Source organism: Crocodylus porosus, unplaced genomic scaffold, assembly GCF_001723895.1.
Source record: "Crocodylus porosus isolate Cpor-Errol unplaced genomic scaffold, CroPor_comp1, whole genome shotgun sequence".
Taxonomy (NCBI): domain Eukaryota; kingdom Metazoa; phylum Chordata; order Crocodylia; family Crocodylidae; genus Crocodylus; species Crocodylus porosus.
Window position 1 is genome coordinate 54,734,078 of NW_017728948.1, and position 25,310 is coordinate 54,759,387.

General features: G+C 44.9%; 2 protein-coding genes across 7 annotated transcripts in view; both read left to right on the forward strand.

Annotated features, from left to right (window-relative positions):
- The first annotated feature begins 3,772 nt into the window (after positions 1 to 3,772).
- On the forward strand, positions 3,773 to 10,833 carry LOC109322421 (exocyst complex component 1-like). Its single transcript, XM_019553490.1, has 2 exons — positions 3,773 to 4,122; positions 9,884 to 10,833. The coding sequence occupies exons 1-2, from the start codon at positions 3,931 to 3,933 to the stop codon at positions 10,145 to 10,147; spliced, it is 456 nt and encodes a 151-aa protein (XP_019409035.1). The 5' UTR covers positions 3,773 to 3,930; the 3' UTR covers positions 10,148 to 10,833.
- Positions 10,834 to 18,154: 7,321 nt separating this feature from the next.
- The window catches only part of LOC109322174 (exocyst complex component 1), a 54,959-nt gene continuing 47,803 nt past the window's right edge, over positions 18,155 to 25,310 (forward strand). Inside the window, exons 1-2 of one of the 6 annotated variants that reach the window (XM_019553108.1) lie at positions 18,164 to 18,210; positions 21,921 to 22,033. The gene's annotated coding sequence lies outside the window, so the exon portion shown is untranslated. Of the gene's footprint in view, positions 18,211 to 20,879; positions 21,412 to 21,920; positions 22,034 to 25,310 lie in introns of those variants that run through there. The other 5 variants (XM_019553107.1, XM_019553111.1, XM_019553110.1 and 2 more) reach the window with 5 other exon arrangements.

The following is a 25,310-nucleotide window of genomic DNA, read 5'->3' on the forward strand; positions in this document are numbered from 1 at the left end:
GCTGGGGCCCGAGCCCAGAGCCTCCGCAGCCCCGGGCAGGTCCCCCCGCACGGCGCAGCCCCGCCACGCAGAACCCGGCTCCCGCTGCCGCCCCTGCGGCCTCGAGACCCCACGGGCAGGTCCGCCGAGCCCTCGCTTCCCCTCCGCACCTTGCCTGCCGTGCGCCAAACCTCCCGGCGGCTCCTGGCAGGCAGGGGCAACCTCCCGGTAAAAGGGCCGCCCCGTGTCTACCCCTCGCACCGAGATCCCTGGGGAGGTGGATCTAAGTGCGACAGGCTCGGGTCAGTTCCATCCTCTAGAAAAATGCCCCCCTGCTCTAAGTGAAGGTAGTCTAATTTAGATCGGGTCTGGCAGCACTCATCCAACTCAACTTCTGTACAGTTCCCAGCACAGCCCCAGCCCTGCAGCTGCCTTCCTTACCTGGCTGGCCTGGCTTGGGGCTGTTTTTGACCCCACCCCTAGACGACAATTCCCCGGTGGACCAGCCAGCCCCTCCCCCCCCCCCAAGCTCACCAAACCCCCCATTCTTGAAAGCTGCTCCCAGTACTGGTTTTACCAGCATTCACCAATGCTGGGAGCCAAGGTAGTTAGGGTGGGGGGAGGAGCAGGCAGGTTAAGGTCATTGGTTCACCAAGGGCTAAAAAGTAGCCCCTACTCTTGGGGGCTGGGGGAAGAGACCTACCATCCCCTCAAAACTCCCTGCAGATGCCATGAATCCTCCTCATCCTGCCAACCCACCCCACCCCCTGCTTGTTTCCCTTGATCCCCCATAGACGCCAGTTGCACCCCATCCCTCCCACAGACCTCGCCAGCCCCCCCAAACCCTGCAATCCCCTGAGCAGATCCCTTGATTCCACCTGACCCTCCCCATAGACTGCACCTGCCCCTCTCCATCCTCCCTGCTGAAACCTGCTCCCCCCATCCTGATTTCTGTTAGATTGTGTGACCATCTGTAACTCCATCTGACCTCCCCCTAACCTCCCCAATGTCTATACGTACCCATAATAGATCCTTACAGTCTGTTGGGGGTGTGAATAATAAGAACTAAGCTAATTCTGTAGCATTGAACCTTATGATTGCATGACTCATTTCCAAATACTTCTCAAGTAACTTTATTCACAAGAATAAAGTTCAGGGGCAGAAGCGCAGGGTGCAGGCAGTGCTCCGGGGAGAAGGTGGCTATCCCCAGGGCAGGCTGCGTGCAGCGCAGCTCCCCACCCAGGCCTCAGGGCATCGCAGAGGCCAGCAGCGTGGGGCTCACCTTGGTGGGCCAGGGCAGCAGGCAGGCCCAGACCACAGAGAGAATAAAATTTGTTAAAACAGTTTTTTCAAAGGTATTTAATGGTATAGCTTTGATATTACTGAAAGCTGCTCAAAATGAGGGAAATTTAGTGTGTGTGCAAAGCTAGGTAGAAAGGCATATATCTTGTTCTTGAGAATTGAAATGTACTATATATGGGCTTAAAGAGTTTTTGTAAATATAGATAGCCTATGCTAATTAATAATGTTGTAATGTAATGTTAAAAAATATAGACCATTTCTGAAAATCTAACTAAAGCCCCATTACTTTCAGGGGACATACAAGGGATAAGCAAGCAAAAGTAAACATGTTTATCAAACAATTCCTAGGGAAAACAAAAAGAACAGGCCACAAAGGAAACTAAGTAACTCGCTTAAGGAGGGGATTCCTGCAAACAAACATGAAAGTATATATTGAGAATTAACAATGAGAGGTCTCCAGTATCCAATACTAAACTTATTCTACCATAATTAAGAAGAGTTGGGAAAGTGATAGGTGCAGTGTGTCCTGAAAGACGGTGATCATTCTTTAATTCCTATGGGAATCAGTGGAATTGGAAGGTTTATAGTGCTTGGCAGGACTTGATCATTAATTCTGATCTAAATTGATCATCTTAATTCTGTTTCTTGAATGGCAAAAACCAGTTATGCTTTATTATATTAGAATATGAGACAGCTTTTTTCTGGACATGTTTCCATAAGTGAACTTTGAGAAGAGGTGGGAATTTTTGTGCATTTAGAATACCTACATAAAACAGGAATGACATGTCCTTAATTAAATTAAGATAAGAAAAATAATTTTAATACAGCTAAGTATTTCATTATTGTTTGCATGTAGCCAGCAAGATTCTAGGAGCAGTCAGCACAACTGCACAATATTCTAACTGAAATCTTATCTCTGCAGTATATTCCTACTAAGTTGTACCATTCCTGTTAATAGTCAGTAAAAAAAACAAACAAACAAAAAACCCCAACAGAACATTCTAACTTAAGTAGTCTTAAAACAAAATCTTAATATGCATAGGTATTTCCTTAAGGGCTGATATTTCCATGCTTCACTTTCACAGTTTTAAATCTTAACAGAGTCTGGGATAAGAAAATTAGTTCTTGTTAGCATACCCTTACAGTTAATGATTTAATTGCCCTGGTTAGCAGACGGAACTGAATGCAGAAGATTGGCTATTTTAAGCACTTTGGACTTACCTGTTAGTGGGGGAGGAGGTGGGGGGGGCGTGTAGGGTCTTCTGGCAGTAGGAGCTTGAGGGTTGGGGGGCGGGGGCAGGCAGTGTAATGTCCAGTGGGAACAGGAGTGGCAACAGTACAGGATGCAGCGGGAGTGGCAGGGGTGGGGGGGTCCAGCAGCAGCGAGCCAAGCTCACCGTTCTTGGCCACACTCAACAGGGCCCAAGGGCCCAACTCCAGTGTCCTTCTGTTACATGGAGGGCTGGATAAAGAGGCTCCGTGGGCCATATGCTTGACACCCCTGATCAAAACCAGCAATGCCCAATTCATCTAGTCCCATAGGCTGTCAGAATGGTATTGGATCAGTCCAATCCAGTATGTAGAGCTAGGACATGTGGCTCATGAGGCTCTCGAAGGGTCTGAAAATTTGGCAGCAGTTCCACAGCTGCTGCTGTTTGTCCTACCACCTTTCTGGACCCATGGGGATGACAGGATGCATGCAGGATGGATGACAGCCACATGGGCCATGTCTTAGTCACTTTTAGTCTAAAACCCCGGAAGAAGTGAGGAAACACTTTTGGTAAAGGAGGGCACTTTGTGTCCAAAAGCTTGTCTAACAACTCCCAGCTACACAGTTGGTCCAGTAAGAGATAGTACCAACAGAAGAATAATCAGGGGTTATGTTAGAGGCAGGGGATTAAATTAAAGGCCTACCATTTTTCAAAAAAGGTGGGCATGATGTGGCAATGAAAAGAAAGCAATAAAAGTGTGTCCATTTTCCTGATTTAAAAGAAAAAAAAATATTTGGAAACTAATATTAGCGTTCCAATTCCAGGGCTTTTCCTACTAGTTAGTGTGTTTGTTGTACAATTTTGATTTCTTTGCCAACACTTAATTCATTAATAATGTTAATGATTTTGAAGAGTTGTTCCCCCACCCCGCAACCTTCTCTCTTTCATTGTCTGACTTACTGCTGCATTAGGGGAGTACATCCAAGGCTCGATGAACAATTGTTCACCAGAGCACCTTTGGAGGAAAACCAGGAGTAATGGCCACAAAATCCTGGAAGACTGTTCCAGGCTCAACATTAGGAAAAAAGAACATTGTAGTCAGGGTGTCCAGATTGTAGAATAAGCTCCCTCCAGAAGAGGTGCAATTACTACCCTGGAGATCTTTAAGAGGAGACTGGACAGTCACTTGACCCCAGTAGTCTTTCCTGCCTGGTGCAAGGGGCCAGACTTGATCTTCTGAGGTGCCTTCCAGCCTGACTCAGGAACAAAATTGCAGCTTCTGGAAAAAGCTCAGAAATAGGCATGAGCAAGTTGAAATGATAGGAAATCATTTTTAATAAGATGTTTTATGTTGTTGCATATTATTTTATAGGAAAACAAATTAAGTGCGCTCTCTCTCTCTCCAGTCGTCACAAATTATTATATCAAAAAAATCTTTATGAAATATATGATTTTCAGATATCTCCATGTATGTGAACTCTTTTCTTTTAATCTTGCAGTGACTAAAGGTAAAGATGTAGAAATATCTATGGTGAAACACCTCAGAATGGGTTTGGAAGATAAATATGATATAGTTGAAAAGTGGCTTTTGAAAGATCTGGAGATGATTGATGGAAAAGAAGCAGATACTGTAAGTGCTGTATTTTTACTGTAAATTACTATTAACATGATGCACTTCATAGACATAAGGGCTGGAAGGGACCTCGGAAGATCATTGAGTCCAGCTCCCCGCCCACTTGTCTGCTTATGTAATGTGCTAAATAGTATTTTTACTACAAAAAGTGACTCCGTAGAAGTGGCATCAGAGGGTTTCAGGTTTCGAGTAGATGGGCTTCAGATTCTATTTCCTGTATTTAGAAGAAGGAAAAAGCAAAACAAGATGTTGTTTGTCACGCTCCAAAATCAGTTGAGACGCAAGAGTAAAGGTAGGTTATTTCTGGTTTGCGTGTTGTTACCAGTAGTGAAGAGTCTTCAGATTCTAACTGCATGGTCTCTCCACACCCAAAATTACTCGGGTGAGAACTAACAATTAAAATGTTTGAAACATTTAGATGAGCTGTACAAGTGTACATGCCCTTTGAAGTATTCTAGGAGCAGCCCAAGCTCTGGGGAAAAAAAGGTACCAAATTTAGATGCTGTTTTGTAGTGTTTCATTTCTTGCTCTGCATGTACAGGGCCAAGGAGAAAGAGCATGGGGAGGACAGTCTTTAGGTTGGAGAGAGCCTGCCAGATTGTGCGCATGCCAGTTCCTACTCCCTAGTCCCAGCTGCTTTTGCACTTGGGGCAGGGGAGGAACCTCTGGCACTGGGCTCTTTAGGCCCAATCTCCTCTAGCTCTCCTCTCTGAGGAAGAGGGGGAAAAGAAGAGGTAGATGAAGCATCCTAACACTGAAGAGCTAGGGAGTTAGTGCTGCCACTCCCCTGCCCCTACATGCTTCTGAGACATTTGCCCCCTCTAGTGTCCCTCAGTTCAAGAGCAATGGCTGCATGTAGCTGTGGGAATTTTGAAGTCTTCCAGCCATGCGGGGAGGGGTGTGCACCAAAAGGGGTATACATGCATTCTCCCAGCTGAAACAATTTCCTTCAAAATGTTTCCAAGCGCATTGGACTTAGAAATTTTAGAAGTTCCTTTTGTTTGCACTCTCTGGCTGTTGAAACTCTTCACAGGGCCAGCTGTAAAAAATATATGCCCTTTGAAATGTCCCAAAAGAAGCTGGATTACTCCAAGAGAGTAACTCTTGAATTGAGACGCTGTTTTGCATTTCACTTTTTGCTACTTGGGCATGGGGACAGGGAACTCATAAATCCCCCCACAGTGCTCTGCTATTGCATCTCCTCCATGTGGGAGGGAAGGAGAGTGGCAGGGACAGTTAGGGTAGGCTGAATGAAGGCTCATCAGCTGCCCAGCTGTCAGGTCTTCTCACTGTTAGAGCTCCTGATACCACTTGTCTGCATCCATGTACACTTTGGTTCTGCCACACCATGAGGCCTGCACTGCTGCTGAAGCTGGAGTCTCCAAGCCTTTCTCTCTCTGGCTCTGGGAGAGGGGGAGAGCGGGGGTTGGAGAGCCAGGTATCCCAGCAATGGAGCACCCCTACAACCACAAACCCCCACTGTTCCCAGTCACAGCATGGGGTCCCCAGGGATGGCTGATGCCCCTAGAGCTCTGTGACCATGCTAGTCATCCCCAGCAGGCACCCTTTTCCTCACTTGTCACATCTTGCTGGAAATTAAAATAGGGAAGCTGGCCTCAAGTTCATGTTTGGACACAGTCCTGATGGACCTCACTGATGTAGCTACCTGGACCCCTTTTTGGGTTCCACTCAAAATGGATGTCTCATGGGACACCCTCAGCCTTATGGGCTAGACACATGACTCCAAATATCACCCCTTTACCACACCCCAAGCCTCACAGATGGTATTTAAATGCTGTCCTTCTGAGGCCTTGCTATAGTTCAGCCTCTCCTTCATCCCTGCACTTGCCAGTGTGGGCACAGAGACAGGGCTATGGCACCTCCATACTGTAGTGTGGCCCCAATGAGGCCTCCTCCTCCTCCCCAAAAGCCTCAACTCAGTCCACCAGCTTATAAATAGCAACCAAAATATTAGCCCCAGTGCTATAACATAATACCACCAGTTCAGGGTGCATTCTGTCCCTTTAAGAGAGTCAAACTTCTCCCCAGGCAATAAATACCTTGTAGCTTAGGGTACCTAGTGAGCTCCTGGAGTCCTATTAGTTCAACATGCAACAGATCAGGTGGCTGCAGCATCTCTGGGCAGTTTTTCTTTAGCTGTTGCCAAAGAAGAAAGCCCTACTGGCCTCAGCCCTGGGATTTATATGTGCCATGGGCCCTGCCTTCTGATTAGCTGACCAGGTGCAGGTGCAGGCTAATTCCTTTGTTAGCCTGCTGCCATAGTAACCTGCAGCTATGGGGTTTCTGTCTGGCTCCTAGGGCCCTCTCCCTAGGCAGTTTCTGATCTTAAAGGAGCAGGCACTTTAGTACCCTGTGACACTCCCAAACCCCCACTAGATGCCTGTGCCCCCAACACTAGCCTAACGCCAACCTCTCCTTGCCCCAACTGCCAGATTCCGGCATGCTCCCCACTACCACTGGAGCTGGCATCCTGGCTGTCTTTTCTCCAGTCCCCATATCGCTCCATTCCTGCAGCCTTTTGTGGTAACCTCTGGCTAAAGAGCAAACAGCTGCATGTGACTATCATGATTTTGAAGTACTCCAGCCAGGGGCATAACAGGGGCTGCATTTATGCCCCTTGGCTGAAGCTCTACCCTTTTGCAGTGTTCCCAAGACCATTACATTTGGAAGCATTTCAAAAATTACTTCTGTCTGCACCTTAAATTTAACCCTTGACCTTCATTGGAGTTGCCTAGAAGTCACTGAAGACAGGGCACAATCTTAAGCTTTGAACTTATGGCCCCATTATTTTATAAATGGAAAGAATTTGAATAGAAGATGAGCATCCCAGAATTTCAGCTTCCAGATCACCATATAAATACCTTCCTTTGGGAGGAGTACAGTTTGTCACTTTACCTGCAGCTGGGAGTTGTGCCTTCCCAGCCACTCGCCTAGGGACACACCTGGGCATCTGGGGCATAGGGTCAGCAGTGACTTCTGATTGCTGTGCAATTGTAGCCACTTCTTTTCGGCCCCCTCCAAGTCAGTGCCCAGTGTGTTGCTTCTTTCACTGTATCATAGTTATGGTGCTGCCTCAACATCCACAAGTGCTTGAAAGTTCTGCAGGAGGCAAGGAACCTGTTCCTGGAGTTGTGTTTCCTAAAATTCCTAAGCTCTTGCCTACCCTGAACATTTCCCCATGCTTTACAGTGTAGCAGGGCAGAGACAGGTCACCTTCTGTGCCCTGACTTAGAACAGGGTCTAGAACCTTCTGCTCAGAAAAAAATAATAGCTTCTGTATGGAAACTTGCAATGGTTTTGTTCCATGAAGCTTACACCCAAAGGACAACTCTACCTAGTGCTGATTTATCCTTTCTCTGAGGCTGTCCCAGGACTAGAGCAGGCTGAGGGACTTACTAGTAACACAGCTATAATAATCTTCACACCGATGGTGGAATTATATAGGCTGGTGACACTTTGGAGCAGGGGTGTCAAACTCACTTGACTCTCCCAAGCTACATTCGGACTGCAGGGCTCTTTGTGGGCTGGATTTGGACCCACCTCTGGCAATGGGGCAGCACTAGCGGGGGCAGGGCAAGTGACATCAAGGGACCATGGGGGTGAATGCAGGCAAACGTTTGACACTCCTGCTGTCAACCACTGTTTCTCAACCTGTGGGTCATTACTCAAAAGTAGGTTACAAGACTATAGGGTTGCAAACAAACTTTAAAAATGGATCAACAAACTTAAAAAATAGATTCTCCTTTAAAGGAGAAAAACGTGAGAAACCTGCCTTTTCTATTACATGCTGGCAGAGTTCCAGACTGCAAGGGGCTGCTTGGAGGGCCCTGTGCCCCCCCTACCACACACCTACCCCCTACCACACACACTGCGGGGCTGGGGCCTGGGGTGGGGGCAGTGGGTTGGGAGTGGGGGGCACTGGGTCAGAACTAGCTATTGATGTTTGCAAATGGGTCCTGGTACAAAAAGGGTTGAAACCCACTGCTCTAGAGACAATTCTCAATGAGTCTTCTCCCATACATTTTTCTACAGAAAGTAATGACCAAGGATCTGGGTTTTCTGTTCAGCATGGAAAAATGCAGCAAAACATGGGTTTTTATATTTTAAGGAGAAAAATGTGGATTTTCTCTTTTTAAGGAGAAAAACTTGGATTTCTCTTTTAAAGGTAGGGCGGGGGAGGGGGGCAGGGGCTGTGGGTCAGGAGTGAGGGGCACCAGCAGAGCCACAGGGCTGTGAGTAGGGAGTGACGGGCAATGGCATGGGGCAGGGTGCTGGCATACCAGGGCTGTTCAGCACCACAAAGCGGGGGAGGTGGGGACAGTTGCAGCTAGACCGATGTCCTGGTGAGCGAACAGGCTAGGGGGAGCTCTATTTTTCCATGCTAAACCCAAAATCAATTGCCAAAATTTATAGGTATTTAGAAATTATTTTATTATAGTGGTTGAGGCACTGGTTGGCTTCCAAATTGCTTTACAATTGTAAATATATTAATAAAACATTGTGTTCAGCTGATACCTATATGTATATATAGTGGCATTTCATTTTAATCATGGAAAAATGAAGATTTTGGGGTTTTAAGCAGAGAATTTGTGACTTTTTAAATCATAGAATTTGCAGTTTTTAAACAGAGAAAACCAGGATCCATGGTGATGACGTAGATTTGTCTTACTGTTTCTAGTGAAAAACATTAGTCCCAAAGTCATTAGTTGAAGATATGGTTAATGACATTCATAAAATGTAATGCAACTTGTTAATTTTAAAATGACTGTACACATGAATAGAGCTGATCTGCAGCATGAGGAGAAAGGGCAACCAGTACTCTTCATTTGAGGTGGAATGTGGTTTGGCATACGGTACATTTTAGACATTTTAGATGGTACTTTAAAATAATTTCATATTATTGTCTTGAATTATAATGTGCTTATTAGCCAAATCCAGAAATTCTTACTCAGGCAGAAACGCTTCTCCTGCTCAAGTTTTACCTGAGTGAGGACTGTTTAAGAATTGCTGTGTTGGGGCCAGTTAGTATAATTTATTTAGGCTTGGCAGGATTTTATTTTTATTGGTAAACATTGATAAATGTTTATTTCACCTCACACTCATAGGCTGAGGAAAAAGTATTTGCATCATTAATAACTGAAATTTATCAAAAAGTGATGTAAGAAAAATGATGACAGATGAAATGTGTGAAAATGGGGGCGGCAGCCCTACAGAACCATGTTGCCTGTAGTTTGCACTGGAACTCCCAGAAAACCAAGGAGACTGGGAACAAAGGAAGAGGAAGTGGCAAAGTGGACAAGGAAGTTACAGGTGAACAGACCGGGGACTGATGGCAGCTCTACCACTCAGCTGGCAGCAGTCCTACAGTAGCCATGTTTGTTGTGGTGGGAGGTTAAACTACACTATAATTATAGTATGCTGTCAGTAATAAATTGTCTCCCCCCACATACTACTTTTGCACAATCCTTAACATTTAAATCAATACAATTTAAATAAATGCTTAAAGATAAACATCAATTTTATCTGTCAATATTATATATAAAAAAAAATTGAATTTAGCCAAGCCTAAATATATTATAATAGGAACATTTATGGATTGTGGATGTATTTCTAAGGCCCTTGGCTTATATCTTTTTTAATCCATTAAAGTGAGGCAAATGACAAAGTAACTGAGCATGGAACAATAAAAATATCGCAGCAGTGCAATAATAATCTAATTCTCTCTATGTTATTTTAGGATAACCCCTATTTCGATATGCACTTCGAGAAAGTCTACAAATTGGAAGCATATAGCTGTGCATCCAAATATGCATTTGCACGAACATTGAACAAACTGAATGAGATGTACCTTAAACAGGACTTGAAGATTGTGAACTTTGATATAGCCTACATAAATGATAATTGTTTCTGGTCATCCAACAATGGCGACTGTTTGGTACTTACAAGGATATGTTTCTATGCTTCCAACCTACTGTGCCTGTCTCTGTGTCCTATGCCATAAAGATAGGTTTTATAACCCTGAGGTGATTAATTGATTCTCAATAACCAGGTTCTCACAAATCATCTGCTATAGAAGATTGTAAGTGATATGCAGTATCTGCTTTTTACTTTTAGATAGTTACAAAATAATTTTTATATAAATGATTTAGTTGGTTATTTAAAAAACATGCCAGTTTTGTAAATACTTATTAGCATACTTCCCTTTCAGCATAAAACTACTAACAACTAAGTTAGGCAAAACTTCATGAGCACAAATGCTTATAGGGGTACAAATTATTGTTCATAATGGCCCCAAATATTTCTAAACTAGTATTACTAGTCAATTTGTGCCTCAAAAGAAAGAAAAAGAGCAAAAATTGTGTGTATGACCCATGCTAAATTCAATTCCAAGTGTGGTAAAATGCAGAATTCTTCTAGAATAGTGGTGCTCAGCCTTTTTACCTAGGGGACCAGTTGGGCAGTGCTTGGTCAGTCCAATCTAGTGCCTAGGGCAGGTGCAGCAGGCACATCTAGCCATGTGGTGGAAGGTGGGGGCAGCCCAGCTCCACTGGGGGCTTTGGGAACAGGGTTTCTTAAGACTCACTCCTTCTCTGGTTCTGGAGCAATAGCTAACACAATGCTGTAGGTATTGGCTATTGTTTACAATTTCTTTGTAAAAGTGATGATTTTTTAGAAATATATGTTCAGAATTTAGAGGACAATTTCCACCAGATTCTAATAATTATCTGCACTTATTAGTATGTTACTTAAACACATATTAATTAGGTAATGACTTCAGTTACATTTAACTTTCAAAATTTGGATGGCTTTTTATAGGCATTCAACATTGGCCTAACTCTGGTTCAATCAAAGTCAATGGAATTTTAACACTGAGTTCAGCTTTGGCTTATATGCTCCCACTGAGTGCTTTGGAAGATGACACCTATCATATGTATTAAGGGTTGACCTGTGACCCTACAGAACAGCTTCAGTAGATGGCATTTTATAGCTGTACTGCCCCAGGAGTGGGGCAAGAACTTGACTGACACTGAGATTCAAAATCTAATCAATTGTCCTATTTTAACCTCAGTATACCTCAACTGTAAAATGGGGGTTATGATATAAGGGCATGGGGGGCTTATGTTATCAGTATCTGGAAATGCACTTTAAGATTCATGGATTGAAGGCACTTATATAAATGTACTTTAATTCAAGTGGATCATGACTGAATAAAATAATAGCTATTTATAAAAAAATTGTATAAAATGTACAGCTTTTTACTTTACTTTTTAAAATGCTGCCCACCTTTCTAATTGATAGGCAGTTACCATCATGTACTTGTCTGTCACAGAAATATATATCATGTTATAGTTAAAAGGTGTTTGTTCATGTGCAACGCCTATTCTAACATGAATCTTCATTATAAGGCTATCCTAGAAACAACTGGAAGTCAACTTCGTCCTAGGTCACATATGATTCACTGCAAACCTTGACAGCTTCCCTTGATTAGGTACCTAACTGAAAACATCTTTATAGAAAAGAAATACTGCATTTATAAATGGAATTAATAAACCTTTTGTTCCCTGAATATAGTATATGCCATTGGGATAATTTAAAACAGGTGTTGGCAACCTATGACCTATGGTCCTGATCCAGCCCATGAAGAGATGTGATCTGGCATGCAAAGGTTTGATCTGGCCTGTGGTAGTGATCAGCAGTGCATGGCAGCATTCTGCAGTCAGGGGGTTGGTAGCACATGGTAAATGGGGCAACCGAATGGAGCCACCTTACTGCAGTTGCCTCTTGTCTCACCATGGTATCCACTGTTTGCATAGGAAGGGCAATTGGCAGCACACAGTAATGGAGTTTGTGTGGCAATAGCAGCTGTAATGCAGGATGGGGAGGTGGCAGAGTGCCCACCAGGTTTGGGAAACACTGCCACTGAATGTTGCTCTGCACCACATGGCAGCAGGAAGATAGAAAGGGTAGTGGCTGTGTTGCAACTGGCAGCTCACCTTAGGATGAAGCTGTGTTAGTTTGGCTTCCCCTTTGTAGAAGCTTGCCAACCCCTAATATAAATAATACTGCTTGGCAATGTATGTTTAAGGCTTCAGAAAACAATTTGTGCAGGCTCTACAAAACCACCTATAATAGCCAGCAACCAAAACTGTTGTTATGTGATGTTACTCCTTTGGACCATTGTGCAAATCATAATATTTTCTATAATACTCTCAACATCTGTGCCTACCAGACACACAATTTGTTCTGTGAGTCAACAGACTCCTATCATTAAGAGTGTAGTGAATCAAAAAGGATTAAAGATGTAATAATACTTACTGGACATTCCTTTTGCAGATTGTATTCTTGACCAATAATTTCTTGCATTGTGTTTAGAAATGAATTGAAGGTAACAATAGATACATTTATCCATAATGTCCAAAGATACTGGATATTTATATCTTTCTATCATTGTACTGTATACCTATTACGATGACTATAACAAGAAATATAAATGGCCTTGTATTGTATGTGTAATATATGCAATTAAAATGTTTGACATGTAATTTGTTAATGATACAGTACATTAGCTGTTCCTAACTTTATGTTCAAATCAAGAGAGAGGGAAGGTTAGAAAATATGGGAAGTTTCCATTTATATTATATAGTATTTAATTGCCAAAATTAGCAATTAAAAAGATAGCTGGGAGTTTGATCTAGAGCTCACTGAAGTCAGTGGAAGGACTCCTCTTAATATCATTGGTCCTTAGATGAGGCCTGAAATGATGGCACACCTTGTGTCATCTGTCTGATCTGGTAACACTGTAAAATGAGATGTAGGAGACTTTCACTCCACAGTCAGAATGTATTATTCCACTGAGATACAGAAAGAGATAAATTATAAATGGAAACAACCTGACAGGTCACATATCTCAACTCTCTCCTAATACAGACTTGCTCTCTACAGTACAATTTTGGGTGCTATAGATACACGGAATTCTTTAAAATTTGTCACCTGGGCTTTCAGTACTTCCCTTGGGAGACTTCCAAAATCTAATTATCTGAGAGAAAGAAATTACAAGCATTTGCAAAAGAAGTCTCTCAGAGTACATGGTTAACAGAAAAGTCTTGCCATCATTCTTACAAAAGGCTTTGACAGTAGTGGCAACAGAGGAAAGAGGAGTTTACAGGAGAAAAACATTGCTCCCCGAAATGGTGCCTTATACCTTATCTGGGCTACACTCAGAACACAAGAATTTCCATACACCAACCTAGCTGGTCCGGTATCCAGGACCAGTTGCTTCAGAGAAAGGTTAAGGAGCTGTAGTAAGTAGATATAAACATGACAGAAAGAGCAAAAAAGTATTCTTCATGTAGCTGCTTGAGAAATCAAGGTAGAAGGGATTATGTTCCAAAAGAATTTTTTTTTGTCTTGAGGAGTATCTCATTTTCAACATTTAAACTGTTAGAACTGAAAATACACAGACATGAAAGGACTATGGAATATAACATTTGTTTACAATACAGTCTTCTTTATTTCAGTCTAGACTTACATTATTAATAAAGGTCATATTCCACCTTGCCACAGAAAATATTTAAACATCAACATTCAGTCATACATGGGGACAGTTACACAAATAGATACATGAACTTAGGGATGTTTTACTGAAGTCAGTGTTTCCACGATTATTTAATCAGCTAAGAATCTTCTTGATATATATTAAAATTAAATACCTTTTTATGTATGTATTTTCTGATAACAAAGTTCTCTTTGTATTTAAAATGATTTCATTGTTAAGGTTGTAACTGAGTTTCCATGATTATGTTTTTGAAATTCCTGTTCTCTCCACTAAAATTCACATATGTGGAAGAAATCAAACTTTGCATTGTGGTTGAATCAGAACTGACAGAGCCAGCTTTTCTTTATTGAGGGCTATACTGTGATCACAGGGAGAATGCCATACAGCAAGGGGAATCGCCCACTTGTCTGTTTCAAAGGAATCCTCTCCCTCCCTAAATTGCTAAGCATTTTTATACTTAAGACAGATAAAAAGAAAAAAATACAACCTTGAAGAAACTAAAACAAACTTACTTAATTGGACAGCTGTGCACAGAGTAATAATGCAGGATTTTTTTATCTCAAAACATATAACTGAAATAAGCAGTGTCAGCACTTCTAGTCTCTGTCTGTTTTTCTAGTCAGAAAAGCCAAAAGCCTGACCAAATTCACTTTAACATATACTAAGAATATTTGCAGAGAACTGGATTGTCTGGGTCTTGGATTCAGCTAGAATTTGTATACCAAATTGAAACTGAAATGGATAATGGAAGAATACAAATAGCTGTTGCTAAATTATTTTAGGTCTTGTTCCCCTTTACCCATTTAGATCACATTTATGCTGCTTTATCCACCCTCCCAGTATGGCCAAGAGCCCTCCCTGGCCTACTCTTCTTCCTATTATCAGGATGTTTCCCACATACACCCACTTGCAAAGTACAAACTTCTTTTTTTTCACAATATAGTCTAGTATTGTAAAATGTCATTGTTTCTGTACCTTTGTGTTCCTGCAGCTCACCCTCTCTCCCTGACTGTACCATTCCTCCCAACCTGTCATTCTGAAACCAAACTCCCTTAGACACCATGCACAACCTCAGGCTTATCTCTCTCATGATCTGCTTGCCTGATATGCTCCAGAAGCCTCTGTAGATGTATCTATGAACATAAATTTGTGCAGTTACAACTGTGTCTCTCAGTTGCCCACAGTACTGCATTAAAGGTGGTTCTGCTGCTTCTTGAATCAGGGACTACACCCATGGACCAGCCTGGCACTGGAAACATGGCAGTGGTGGTAGGGTAGAACACAGTCACCTGACCTCTCTTGTAGCCTACCAGTTGCAAATCACTATACTGCATAAGTATAGGCCATAATGTCTCAAGAAGCAGGGTTAAATTTGTTTTAAAAAGCGAATTTAAGGCCTTCCTCAGTCCACCTGTGGAGAGACAGTAGATGGGGAGGTGAAACGACTTATGTGTAACTTAAAAATATTCTCAAAATATTTTTGTAACTCCACATTAGAATTAACAAATTATTGAGGTTTTTTGTTTTTGGTGTGGGAATAGAATTTAAAGTAAAAAAACCCTGGAGCTTTGTATTTAGAATTAGGTGCTCACTATCCAGCTAAAGCTGCATGCAGATTCTATCCAATCTTTTATAGCCACTTTATCCAGTCTTTATAGATCCTACTAGAGACAATTATATTTTGTGGTTTGAGTGAGAAATGATCAAATTGTGACTTCTCTTTTAACCCTGGCCCTCATGAATGATACATTATAGAAAATGTATACAGCATATTGTTTTATGAGTTACAAAAGAAAATATATCAGCTAGAAGCATATCACCTGCTAGTGCTTTAATGTGTTTCTAGTATTTGACAAGAGTGTGCCACTAATGATGCTGTATGCTTACACCATGGAGGCTCTATTTTAAAAATTACAGATACTAACAATTAGATCATTATAAGAATAGATTCAGAAAACTGTAGAATCATTTCCCAAACAAGTCTCCTGAGACAGCTTAGTGGGGGCCTGTTGTGCACAGTAACAGACATAATGGATTACCTGAATGATAAAATTCTAGTCCCCTTTTAAGTTGTTCTGCTTATGGTTGCATACAGTCCTAAGCTTTTGTTGCAAAGGGCCATGCATAAATTGCATGATGTTACCAATAGGATTTTTTTTTTTACCAGAGCCCCAAAGGATTGACATGGCAACTCGTCTGATGTGGTATCAAGTGAACTTTAATAGTAAGCCCTATGCAATATTACAGATTTCCTCCCCATAACACAACCTGGCAAGTGGCTCCTTTAGACACTACAGCAGTACCTTTTGGTGGTACCAGCCTCTGGTCCTCTGCTCGGTGTGTGGGATGTTTGTTTCTGGTTTTTCAGCTTTTGAGCAGAAAGTCCAGTTTTTTTGTTTTTTTTAAGGAATATTTTTCATGTCCAAAGTCAAATCCAAATCTGTAAGTCATTCAAGAACCATGTGTGACCCTATTACTGGCAAGCATCCTCTGCACCTGTCTGGGGCTTCAGAAGCTTCTAAATCCTTTGTCGGGCATCCTACATGTAAGCTCCAGCCTGGAGGCTTAGGGTTCGGATGCCCCCAACTTTTGTTTGCCCTCAGCTTTATGGCTGTAGGAGCAAGCTAGGGAGGAGTTTCCCATTTCCGTAAAGTCGGCATGTAGCTGAGATCCTCCCACTTGACACTGGCCAGTGGGAAGCTAACTATGAGGCTCTTGTAGGGAGTCCTGTCTGCAAGCAGACGGGAGTGCAACCCTCTACTACACAGTGCCATTTTAATTGCATGACCTCAGTCAGGGTATTTCCCTTGCCACCATCGGGGTCATGGAATACAGTTGGGTTTTTTTTAAGGAAAATTTTTTGTGTCCCAAGTCAAATCAGCCAAATCAATTCTAAATCCATGAGTCATTCAAGAACTATATGTGGCCCTGCTACTGGCAAGCATCTTCCAGGCTTGCCTGGGGCTTCAGATGCTTCAAAATCCCTTGGCGGGCATCCTATGTGTAGGCCCAAGTCCAGATGTCCTGGAGTTTCACTTGCCCTCAACCATATGGCCACAGGAGTAAGCTAGGGAGGAGTCTCCTATTTTCATAAGGTCAGCGTATAGCTGAGATCTTCCCACTCAGTGGGAAGTGGAAGTTGGGGGCAAACTATGCGTTACCCTCGTCAGGGTACTACCCCCTGCCAAAAAAGTGGTTTTGCCCTGCCGGTAGGAAAACCATGTTGATGGTCATGGTATTTCCCTCATGGTCATGTTATAGAGTTGCCCCTGTCTCCACAGAGATACAACATGAGCACACAGCTTTCCCTTTGCTTGTTGATTGTTTCCGTAACTTTCTTACCCCAAGGTGTCCAAATCCTTTAGCACTGTGCCAACCATTCCTTATATGGAACGCCAATCCTATCCTACTTTTGGTTATCTTTCCTTATAGGGAAAGTGCTATACATTCCTCACTTAAAGCACTCCTTCCAAAGACTGTCAGGCACTCTGTTCAATTTTATCCTGTAGCTTAGGGAAGGCCTGGACTATGGCTAAAAGCATAATTGAGGTTGCCTGCTACACATGAATACACCCCAGGTGACATGCCCTTGTTTCTTTTTGTGGCAAATGTGAATTTACATACCATGTCTTCCTGAAGCTGGGGTGTGGTGTCATGTGTAAAGTGCTCTGAGACCTCTGTAGGGATGGCAATGGAAGCGCAGGGTACCACTACTTTGAGTTTAAGGACAACTCTTCCCACCACGGGCACAATATGGACCAAACTCAGGTTTCACCTCGGCTCTACAGGGGCGTTAGGAACCTTCTTCAGGAAAGAGCTGTCCAAAAGCAGGTGACGAGGTCCCCGGGTCATTGAAGACGGGGCAGGAGGGAGAGCGCAGCCCCCCTCTACCAGATGGGCAGCGGCTCAGCCTGGCCAAGCTGAAACCAGCGGGCAGAGATACAGCTGCAGACTGACGCCCGGTGTCCGTGGCAGGGCTGCTCCAAGCCGCACCACCGAGCCCCGAGCCTCCCGCTGACCCCCAGGCAGAGCGCGGGGTCCAGGACGTAGCACTGCACGCAACCACGCCGAGTACGGCCCAAGGGTACGTAACACCCAACCTACCACCGGGCTCTGACGTCATAATAACGTTACAGGGAGGAACATCACACACCCCACCCACCGGGCTTCAGCTAACCGGCGAGATCAGGGTGGGGAACGCTGCGAGGCCCCGCCTCCCTGCCAGGTTAACCCCGGCCCTGTCTCGGCCCTGCCTCCTTCCGCCTGCGTGGCTTCCTATTGGCTCGCTCCAGTACCTGCCCTCCTCTGTGGCGGAGCTGGGCGGGCGTGTGAGGTGAGTCGGATGCTGGTTTGACGCTCCGCTAGGGGTTGCTCTCGCCCAGTGGCCTCCCCCAGTGCAGGAAGCGGCGGCTTCGGGGTGCCGCAGTCACGTGACGGGAAGCGGGTGGGCGCGGCGGGGCCGGGCGGCCGCGCAGGGGTGGAGGAGACGCCGCGCGCCGGGCCCGGCGGTGAGACCCAGGCGGCCGCGTCAGGGCTTGCGTAGGGCGCGGGGCGATCCCGGACCCTGACCCTGACCTGGGAGGGAGCGGGCCGGGGCTCAGCCCCTTGCTGCCTCGGGCCTGTCAGCAGGACGCCGCGATCCTCGCGCTCTGGGGCCTGAAGGCTTCCCGGAGCCCCCGGTCCCGCTTGCCCGTGACCTGGGCTGGGGGCCTGCCTGGCAGATACAGCGCGGGGCTGCGGGGGCCTTCCGAGGTGGTTGCTTCCGGGCTTATGCCACACATTACGTGTATTGCGCAGTTAACCGGCGAATGGTACAAGAAAGCAGGCGGCCTCAAGTGCAAAGTGCTACATGCTCAAAACGACTTTAACTATAAAAAGGCAACCAGTTACCAAGCGCATGTTTGGGAACTGTAACAACTGTCTAGATGGTTTCTATCCAGCTTTCATCTGAGTGCACTGCAGGGCCCTCTGTGTAGAGGCACAATGCACTGACCTGGGATAGCAAATAGCTTAACCTGACAATGTTCCTCTGCTGAGGGATTTTGAGGCATTGTCACTTTCCAGGTAGACTAGATCTGCTGCTGTGCAATGTCCCTGGTAGCTTCCATATAGTTAGAGAAGAAGCAGCTCCTTTTCTGCCCCTGCTCGGGGTATTATTTTCTTCTAGACCAGTAATTCTCAACCGTTTTTTGGTACGGGACCTGTTTGTAAACATCAATGACCAGTACTCTTCACGCCTAACCTGCTACATGCCCCCCCTCTCCCCCCCGTGTGTGGGGTGCTGGGGGGCAGGGGTGGGCCCAAGCAGCCCCTCACAGGCTGGAGCTGCCAGCCTACAAGGGAAAAGCTGTTGTTCCCCATGTTTTTCTCTTTTAAAGGAGAATTCATGTCTAAAGTTTATGTTTCATATGTTCTTGTAACCAACAGAGTTGAGAAATGTTCTAGAATGTGTTTGGGCCATGGTAGGAGTCAGCTTGTCAGCCAGAATTGGTTTCGGCTCCTTTGAAAGCCTATTTTTTAGACAAAATGCTTTTCTCTCCAGTCTGCCCTACTTCATTCTGACTGGGCTGTCTTGGGTTGCAGCTGATGTTGGTGGTGTCCCGTTGCTGATTGCTTTGAAGAGTCTAACAAAGGGTTGGTGTTAGATGCTGGATGGTGAATCCACAGAAAGGTTGGTGCTGGGTGGGACTGATGTGCTCCTTGCTGACCTCAGCTGACTGAAAGGAGGCTACTCTGTTTTGCCCAAGCAAGAAAGAAAGGCTATACTGCTTTTGCTTTTAGTCCCAGATACAGCAGTTTGCCCCAACCAGTTTGAAGGTGATAGGCATGTGGATCACTGAGGTCAAATCTTTGTCCAGAAGGAAGAGAGGTTTTTATTTCATTTCTGCTGACCATCTCAAATCTGGTGATGCGTACAATTAAACTCCAAGGTTTGAACTAGCTTGGATCAACGAGGGAATGGATAGATTTCAGAAGAAGGGTAACAAGTTTTCCTTGTTTCAGTCAGTTTTACTTTAATTTTGCCTAAGTTGGTTTTGAGACATCTCTTGTACATTCAGGTGCTTGCTAACTTTACATTTACAATGAATTGTGGTTAGCTTTATTTTGCTAACACTAATAATGCAAAGGCAAGGCCTACAAAAATTGCTAACTGCTAAGCCATAAGTTTTAAAAGATTGTGTTTGGTGTCTCACTCAGCCCAGACAGTTAAAATGCAGCACTTCTTACAGTGGCAGTACTGTTGGTTAGTTTAATTTTTAACAATTTTTATAGTTGCTTTATTTTAGAATTAACTGAGTTAACTTTACAGTACAGAGCCCCAGCCTGGGGGCAGCTGTCTGAGTCTGTCAGCAGGATTAATGGGGAAGGTGTGAGCCTTCTTGACTGGCCAGAGCTTGGTGGTCTCTGGGCCAGGCTCCCTGCTTTCCTCCCTCTGCCCAGGGCAGGGCCAAGGGACCATTCCAGGCCTGGAGAAATCATGCCACTCCTCCCTGGCAGCTGGGCCTCAGGTCTTGGGAACTGGACTCCAGTGTGGGGAAGGGCCTCTTCCCCTCTTGGTGCTGTTGCTACCAGGGGCAGGGCAAGCCCCTTTGCCTCGTGGGGGAGGCTGAATGGGCCCAGCCCTGGGAAGGACAGGACCCGGCTGGGCTGAGGGGCTGGGGGAAGACCCTGTTGCATAGAGCAGGGGAGAATGGCTGCCCCTGCCCCTACTAGGCTCTGTCCCTAGGGTGTGGAACCTCAGACCCTGCAGGGTCTGCCCACCTCTTCCCACCTCAGTCACATCTCTGCAGCACTTGCTGCCTTTTACAGAGCCTGCCCCAGCCCTAGCCTGAAGTCTGCTCCATGCCAGTGCCTGGGACATGGCACGAGCTGCTCTGCTCCAGTCCAGTCCGGCTTGCTGGTGAGGGGGTGGGAGTGGGGATGGAGAACGGCTTGGGCCCTTGCATCTGGATCAGGCCCTCTGCACTCAAGGTTACCCCGGTTCACAGGAGGAAGCCCAGGTGTCCAGGGCCCAAGCCAGAAGGCATTATTATTGGTAAACATTATCGGCTACAACCGCCAAAGAAAGCCGATAGCTGATAATATAATTTTCCTTTTATTGGTGCCAGTCTGATAGCTAACCAATATATCAGTGCATCTCTAATTTTTTTTAAATAGCTGTGTTTATTACTTGCATAGGATAAGTTAACTTGTACTATGGCCCAAGGCCTTGTCCTAGGACTTTATAGTGTAAGCAGTACTTCAGGATTGATAGCATCACATGGCAAAGAGCTGGTTGGGATGTCAGGTGCATACTCTGCTCTTTACACTGGATTCAAGGCCTTGTTTTAAAGGCACACAGTAGCCTGGGCCTTCCCTGTTTAAAATTGTGTAAAGCTGTGGAACTGTGGCTGACTAATGTCTTCAGGTGCAGTGGAACTTGCTTCTGTAAGGATTAAACTAGTCTGTGCAGGAGACACCTATGTTGAGGATTGGTGTGACATGGAAACAAACTCCTGCAGGAATGAAGGACCATCAGAAACCTCATCTTCTGCTGCAAGTACAAGCTGTACTTTTTTTGAGTTTTGTCTTCTCTGACAAGCACATAACAGTGTATACACTTATAAGCAAGAAATGAAAGCCGTACTAGAACAGTGCATTGTACATACTGTCCTCACCTGAGGAGAGGATGAAAGAGAACATGAATCATATTGTTTAAAGCACTACAGGTAGGCTTTTTTATGCCATAGTGATGAAGTCAGCCTAAGAACCTGGATGGAATAAAGCATTTGAGACATGAGCTTTATCTACTCTTATTGTTATCATTTACACGGGGGTTTCTCTAGAGGCATCTAGAGAAATCCCTGTGTACTGCTTCTGAAGAGCAAGCAATTGTGGATATTTAGCATACTGGTAAATGCCGGGTTATTGGATCTTGCTTGTTGCAAAGATTCTTCACTGACTTTTGGGGTAACAAGAGGAGCATGGATCTGTTTGAAAATTTTTCAAGACTTCAGAAACACTTTGTGTGTAGTGATGGGTCAGATTTTAGAGGGGTGATTAAAATCATCTTGTTCAATACTGGATTTTATGTTTGTACCACTTTCTCATAGATGTAACTGTAAAGTTTCTAAAAAATGTCAGAATCTGTTCTTAGGTGTTTCTTTTAAAAAACAAAACAAAAAACAAAACAAAAAAAACCCCTGATAGCTTTTTTTTTTTTTTTTCCTGCCTCCAGCTAATTTGTAGTCTTACAGCACCAAAAACTGTCCAGCATGTGAGATGACCACTAGAATTCTGTAATTTTGTGTAGTGAGATTGAAGTGTTGTTCAAGGTCCAGGAGATATGAGGCAAGTGTTGTTTTGTTTGTTTGCTGTTCGGTGATATGTTTTATTGAACCAATGGTATAACTGGCAGAGAAGTTTGATAAGCATTTGGGCACAAAGCACTCTTGTTCATGTATATGTGTTTATAAAATTAGACGTTAAGAATACAATGGAAGTGTACTGTTAGTGGAATACTGATTGCCATTTCACCTGTCAATGAAGATTACCTGGGAATTGGGCAACTCCCAGGGAGGTCTGAATACAATATTATATCTCTGATGAGAGGTCTGATTGGAGTTCTTGGAACTCTTCTATTATTTTAAAGGCCTGGCTGCCCCCAGGATCCATATAAATCCTGATCAAAGCTGGTAACAAGTGCTGGAATAAAGAGAAATAGTTTTTAAAACACATTTAAAGAATTTAGTGGCATAATTAGTAAAAGCAATTCACTTTCTCAGGGAATATATTTAGAAATGTGAACAAATTATAATCCTGGAAAGGACTCTTGATAAAGCTTTGTCTTCACTGTGGATATCTGTTCCCTCCCCGCTCTTCCCCACCCCCACAAGGAAACAAAGGGCCGGATCACCATACCATAGAATAGCTTTGTTAGAGGCCTTGGATAATGTAGCACAGGTGCATAATACAATTGGAGACTTAATATTCAAAGTATAGCTTGTTCAGTACATGGTCTGAGTGAGCCTCCCTAACCTGTCCCTCCATACAGTGTCTTGAGAATTCAGCCAAGTGCTGAAGACCACAAGCAAGGGAAGTACATTAGCAGCAATGCCATAACTTCCTATTTCCGACCAGCATTTATGTGCTCTGCTTCCTGTCTGTTTCCTGTAATAAAAGCCAAGCACAGGAGGGTGGATAAGTTAGCTGACAGTGCTTCTTGTCCTAATGTATGGCAGTGTTAATACAAGCTTTAAGATGAGAAGGGTACAGGAGAAGTGGTACTGTCTCCATCTGGTTGGGTGTTTGTATCTGGCTGGTCTTGAGAAGCTGCTTTTGCGCAGCTTGGGATCAGTTGTTCCTGTCCTGGCCCCAATTCCCCTCAGGTACTGCCACTATTTTGGTGCCACCTTCCCAGGGAGACCCCTGATACTTGCCCACCACTACTAGCTGTTATTCTTAAAAGTGGGAGGCTCCCCTATTGTTAGAATATCGTCAGGAGATGTTGTCAGCAGATGTTCCTGAGTGTCCACCTCCCTTACACCCCTTCCACGTGCCAGCCAGTAAGTGATGTTCAGCAGGATTGTAATTGCCCTCGGTACTATGGTTGCCGTGCCCATTGATGTGCTTCTTCTATGACAGACTGCCATCAACATGCCCCTCTTGAAGCAAGGGCATGTGCTTTGACCCCTTCTATGGTGGGCCTGGGACACTCCTGTTCTTCCTGCCAATGTTTATGGACTATTCATGTACAGGCCATGGTATGGCCAGTTAGCGCTTCTTTAACTATGGGCCTGGATTCTCCGAGGGCCCCTGTCCTTGGCTTCAGGGACAGCCTGAGCATTCGCCTTCTGCCCCAGGGGCAACTTAAAACACAGTGAAGAAGAAATAAAAAAACAAAATTGGGGATGTATAATATCCTCCCTACTCATGTGTGCTGCTTGTGTTGAAATTACCCATCCCTTGGCGTTCCTCCTGGTCTGGGCTTGGACTGTGGTCCAAGTCCTGGGGTGCACTCTTCTTCTGGACCCTTTCCCGGGTCCCAGCACTGGACTGCTCTGGCTGTGCCAGGGGGAGCATGTAGCAGCTGCCCAGCTGTTGCTCCCTTGGTGTTCTCTATGCCACCGGCTCTTACTGGAGCCAGTCAGCATTGTTCAGTGACATCACCACTGTGTGCTGGTCCCAGCTTCATTGAAAAGTGGCTGATGAGTCGTGTGGGTAGTTTGCTTGTCACCAGCATGTTCTCCACCACCATACCTGATGAAAGTAAGTTTTGTCCTGTTATGGGACTGTTTCTTTGTTGCCACAGCAGGGTTTCCCTGCCAGGGGAGAGGGTGGGATGAGGCTTCCTTCCCTCTCATTTAGTCTCCCTGGGACAGGGTTAATCCCAAATATCAGTGTAGATGTGCCTGCCTGCCATAAAGTTCCACCTTCCAGGGATTTTTTTTGGAACGGTCACCCCACCCCTTTGTTTAGTCTTTTTCTCATCCTAGTTTATGCAGCTTTTTAAAGGGGTTTCTACATGTGTACCCATGATTTAAAGAACTGATGCCAGACCTTAATGTCCTCCTTATAGAGCTCATGAAACTCTTCACATCACCTTACTACCACGGTGACCTTCTTGTCTCTGTCATTTCAGCAGTCATCACATATTTAAGTAATTGTGACTCATAGTATCTCAAAGAGATGGGGTTTTGGTTAGGCTTACAGACTTTGATGGCTTGTACGTGTGATGGGGGTTTAGTTTTCCCTAAATTGAAATGGTTGGTTTTTAAATGGTGTTTCAATTTGGGGAATTCCATCATGTCACAGTGACAGCCCCCTGTCAGCTCATTCACCCCCCTGCTGCTATAGGCAGGCTCCACCAGAAAGAAAAAAAAAAAAAGCAATGAGGCACCTGATGCTTTATTTTTTTTTCCCCAGAGCCTGCCCGCCTCTCCCACGGCCAGGGGGTGAGCTGCCGGCAGGCCCTGAACTGCAGGGGGGCCTAGACCTTCCCTTGGTGGTGGTGGTACCCCCAGGCAGCACCCGCCTGCTAACAGCCCACCCAGGTGGTCCTGGGGGGATGCCGCCACTGGAGGGAAGGACCGGGCCCCCCTGGAGTTCAGGGGCTGCACAACCTGGCAGCAGCTTGTGCAGGCAAGCTCTGCTGAGGGGGGAAAAGAAGAAAAGTGGTGAGAGGCCTGATCTTTTTTTGGTTCCCCTACTATCCCTGCCAAAGCCTGTCCACATCTCCCGTTGGTGGAGAATGATCTGCTGGCAGACTGAACGGTCCCTGAGCTGTGAGGGCCCCTGGTCCTTCCCTCCATAGTGGCACCCCCTGGGACAACAAGGTTGGGCTGCTACAAGGTGGGTGCTGCCTGGGGGGTGCTGCCACCATGGAGGAAAGGACTGGGCCTCCCTGCAGCACAGGGCCACCCAGGGTGGCTGGGGGTGCTGGTGGGCAGGGACGGTGCATGGGGTGCTGGAAGCCTGCTAAACCAAAGCTTCCCTGAGCGCGTCTGGGCTTCTAGCACCTAGTGCACCATTGTAATTTGTTCAGTGGCAAACTAAAAACACATGGGATGCATTTTACTTTGCTACATAACAAGGTCATGTAAAGTGAAATATGCTGCTTCACGTGTAC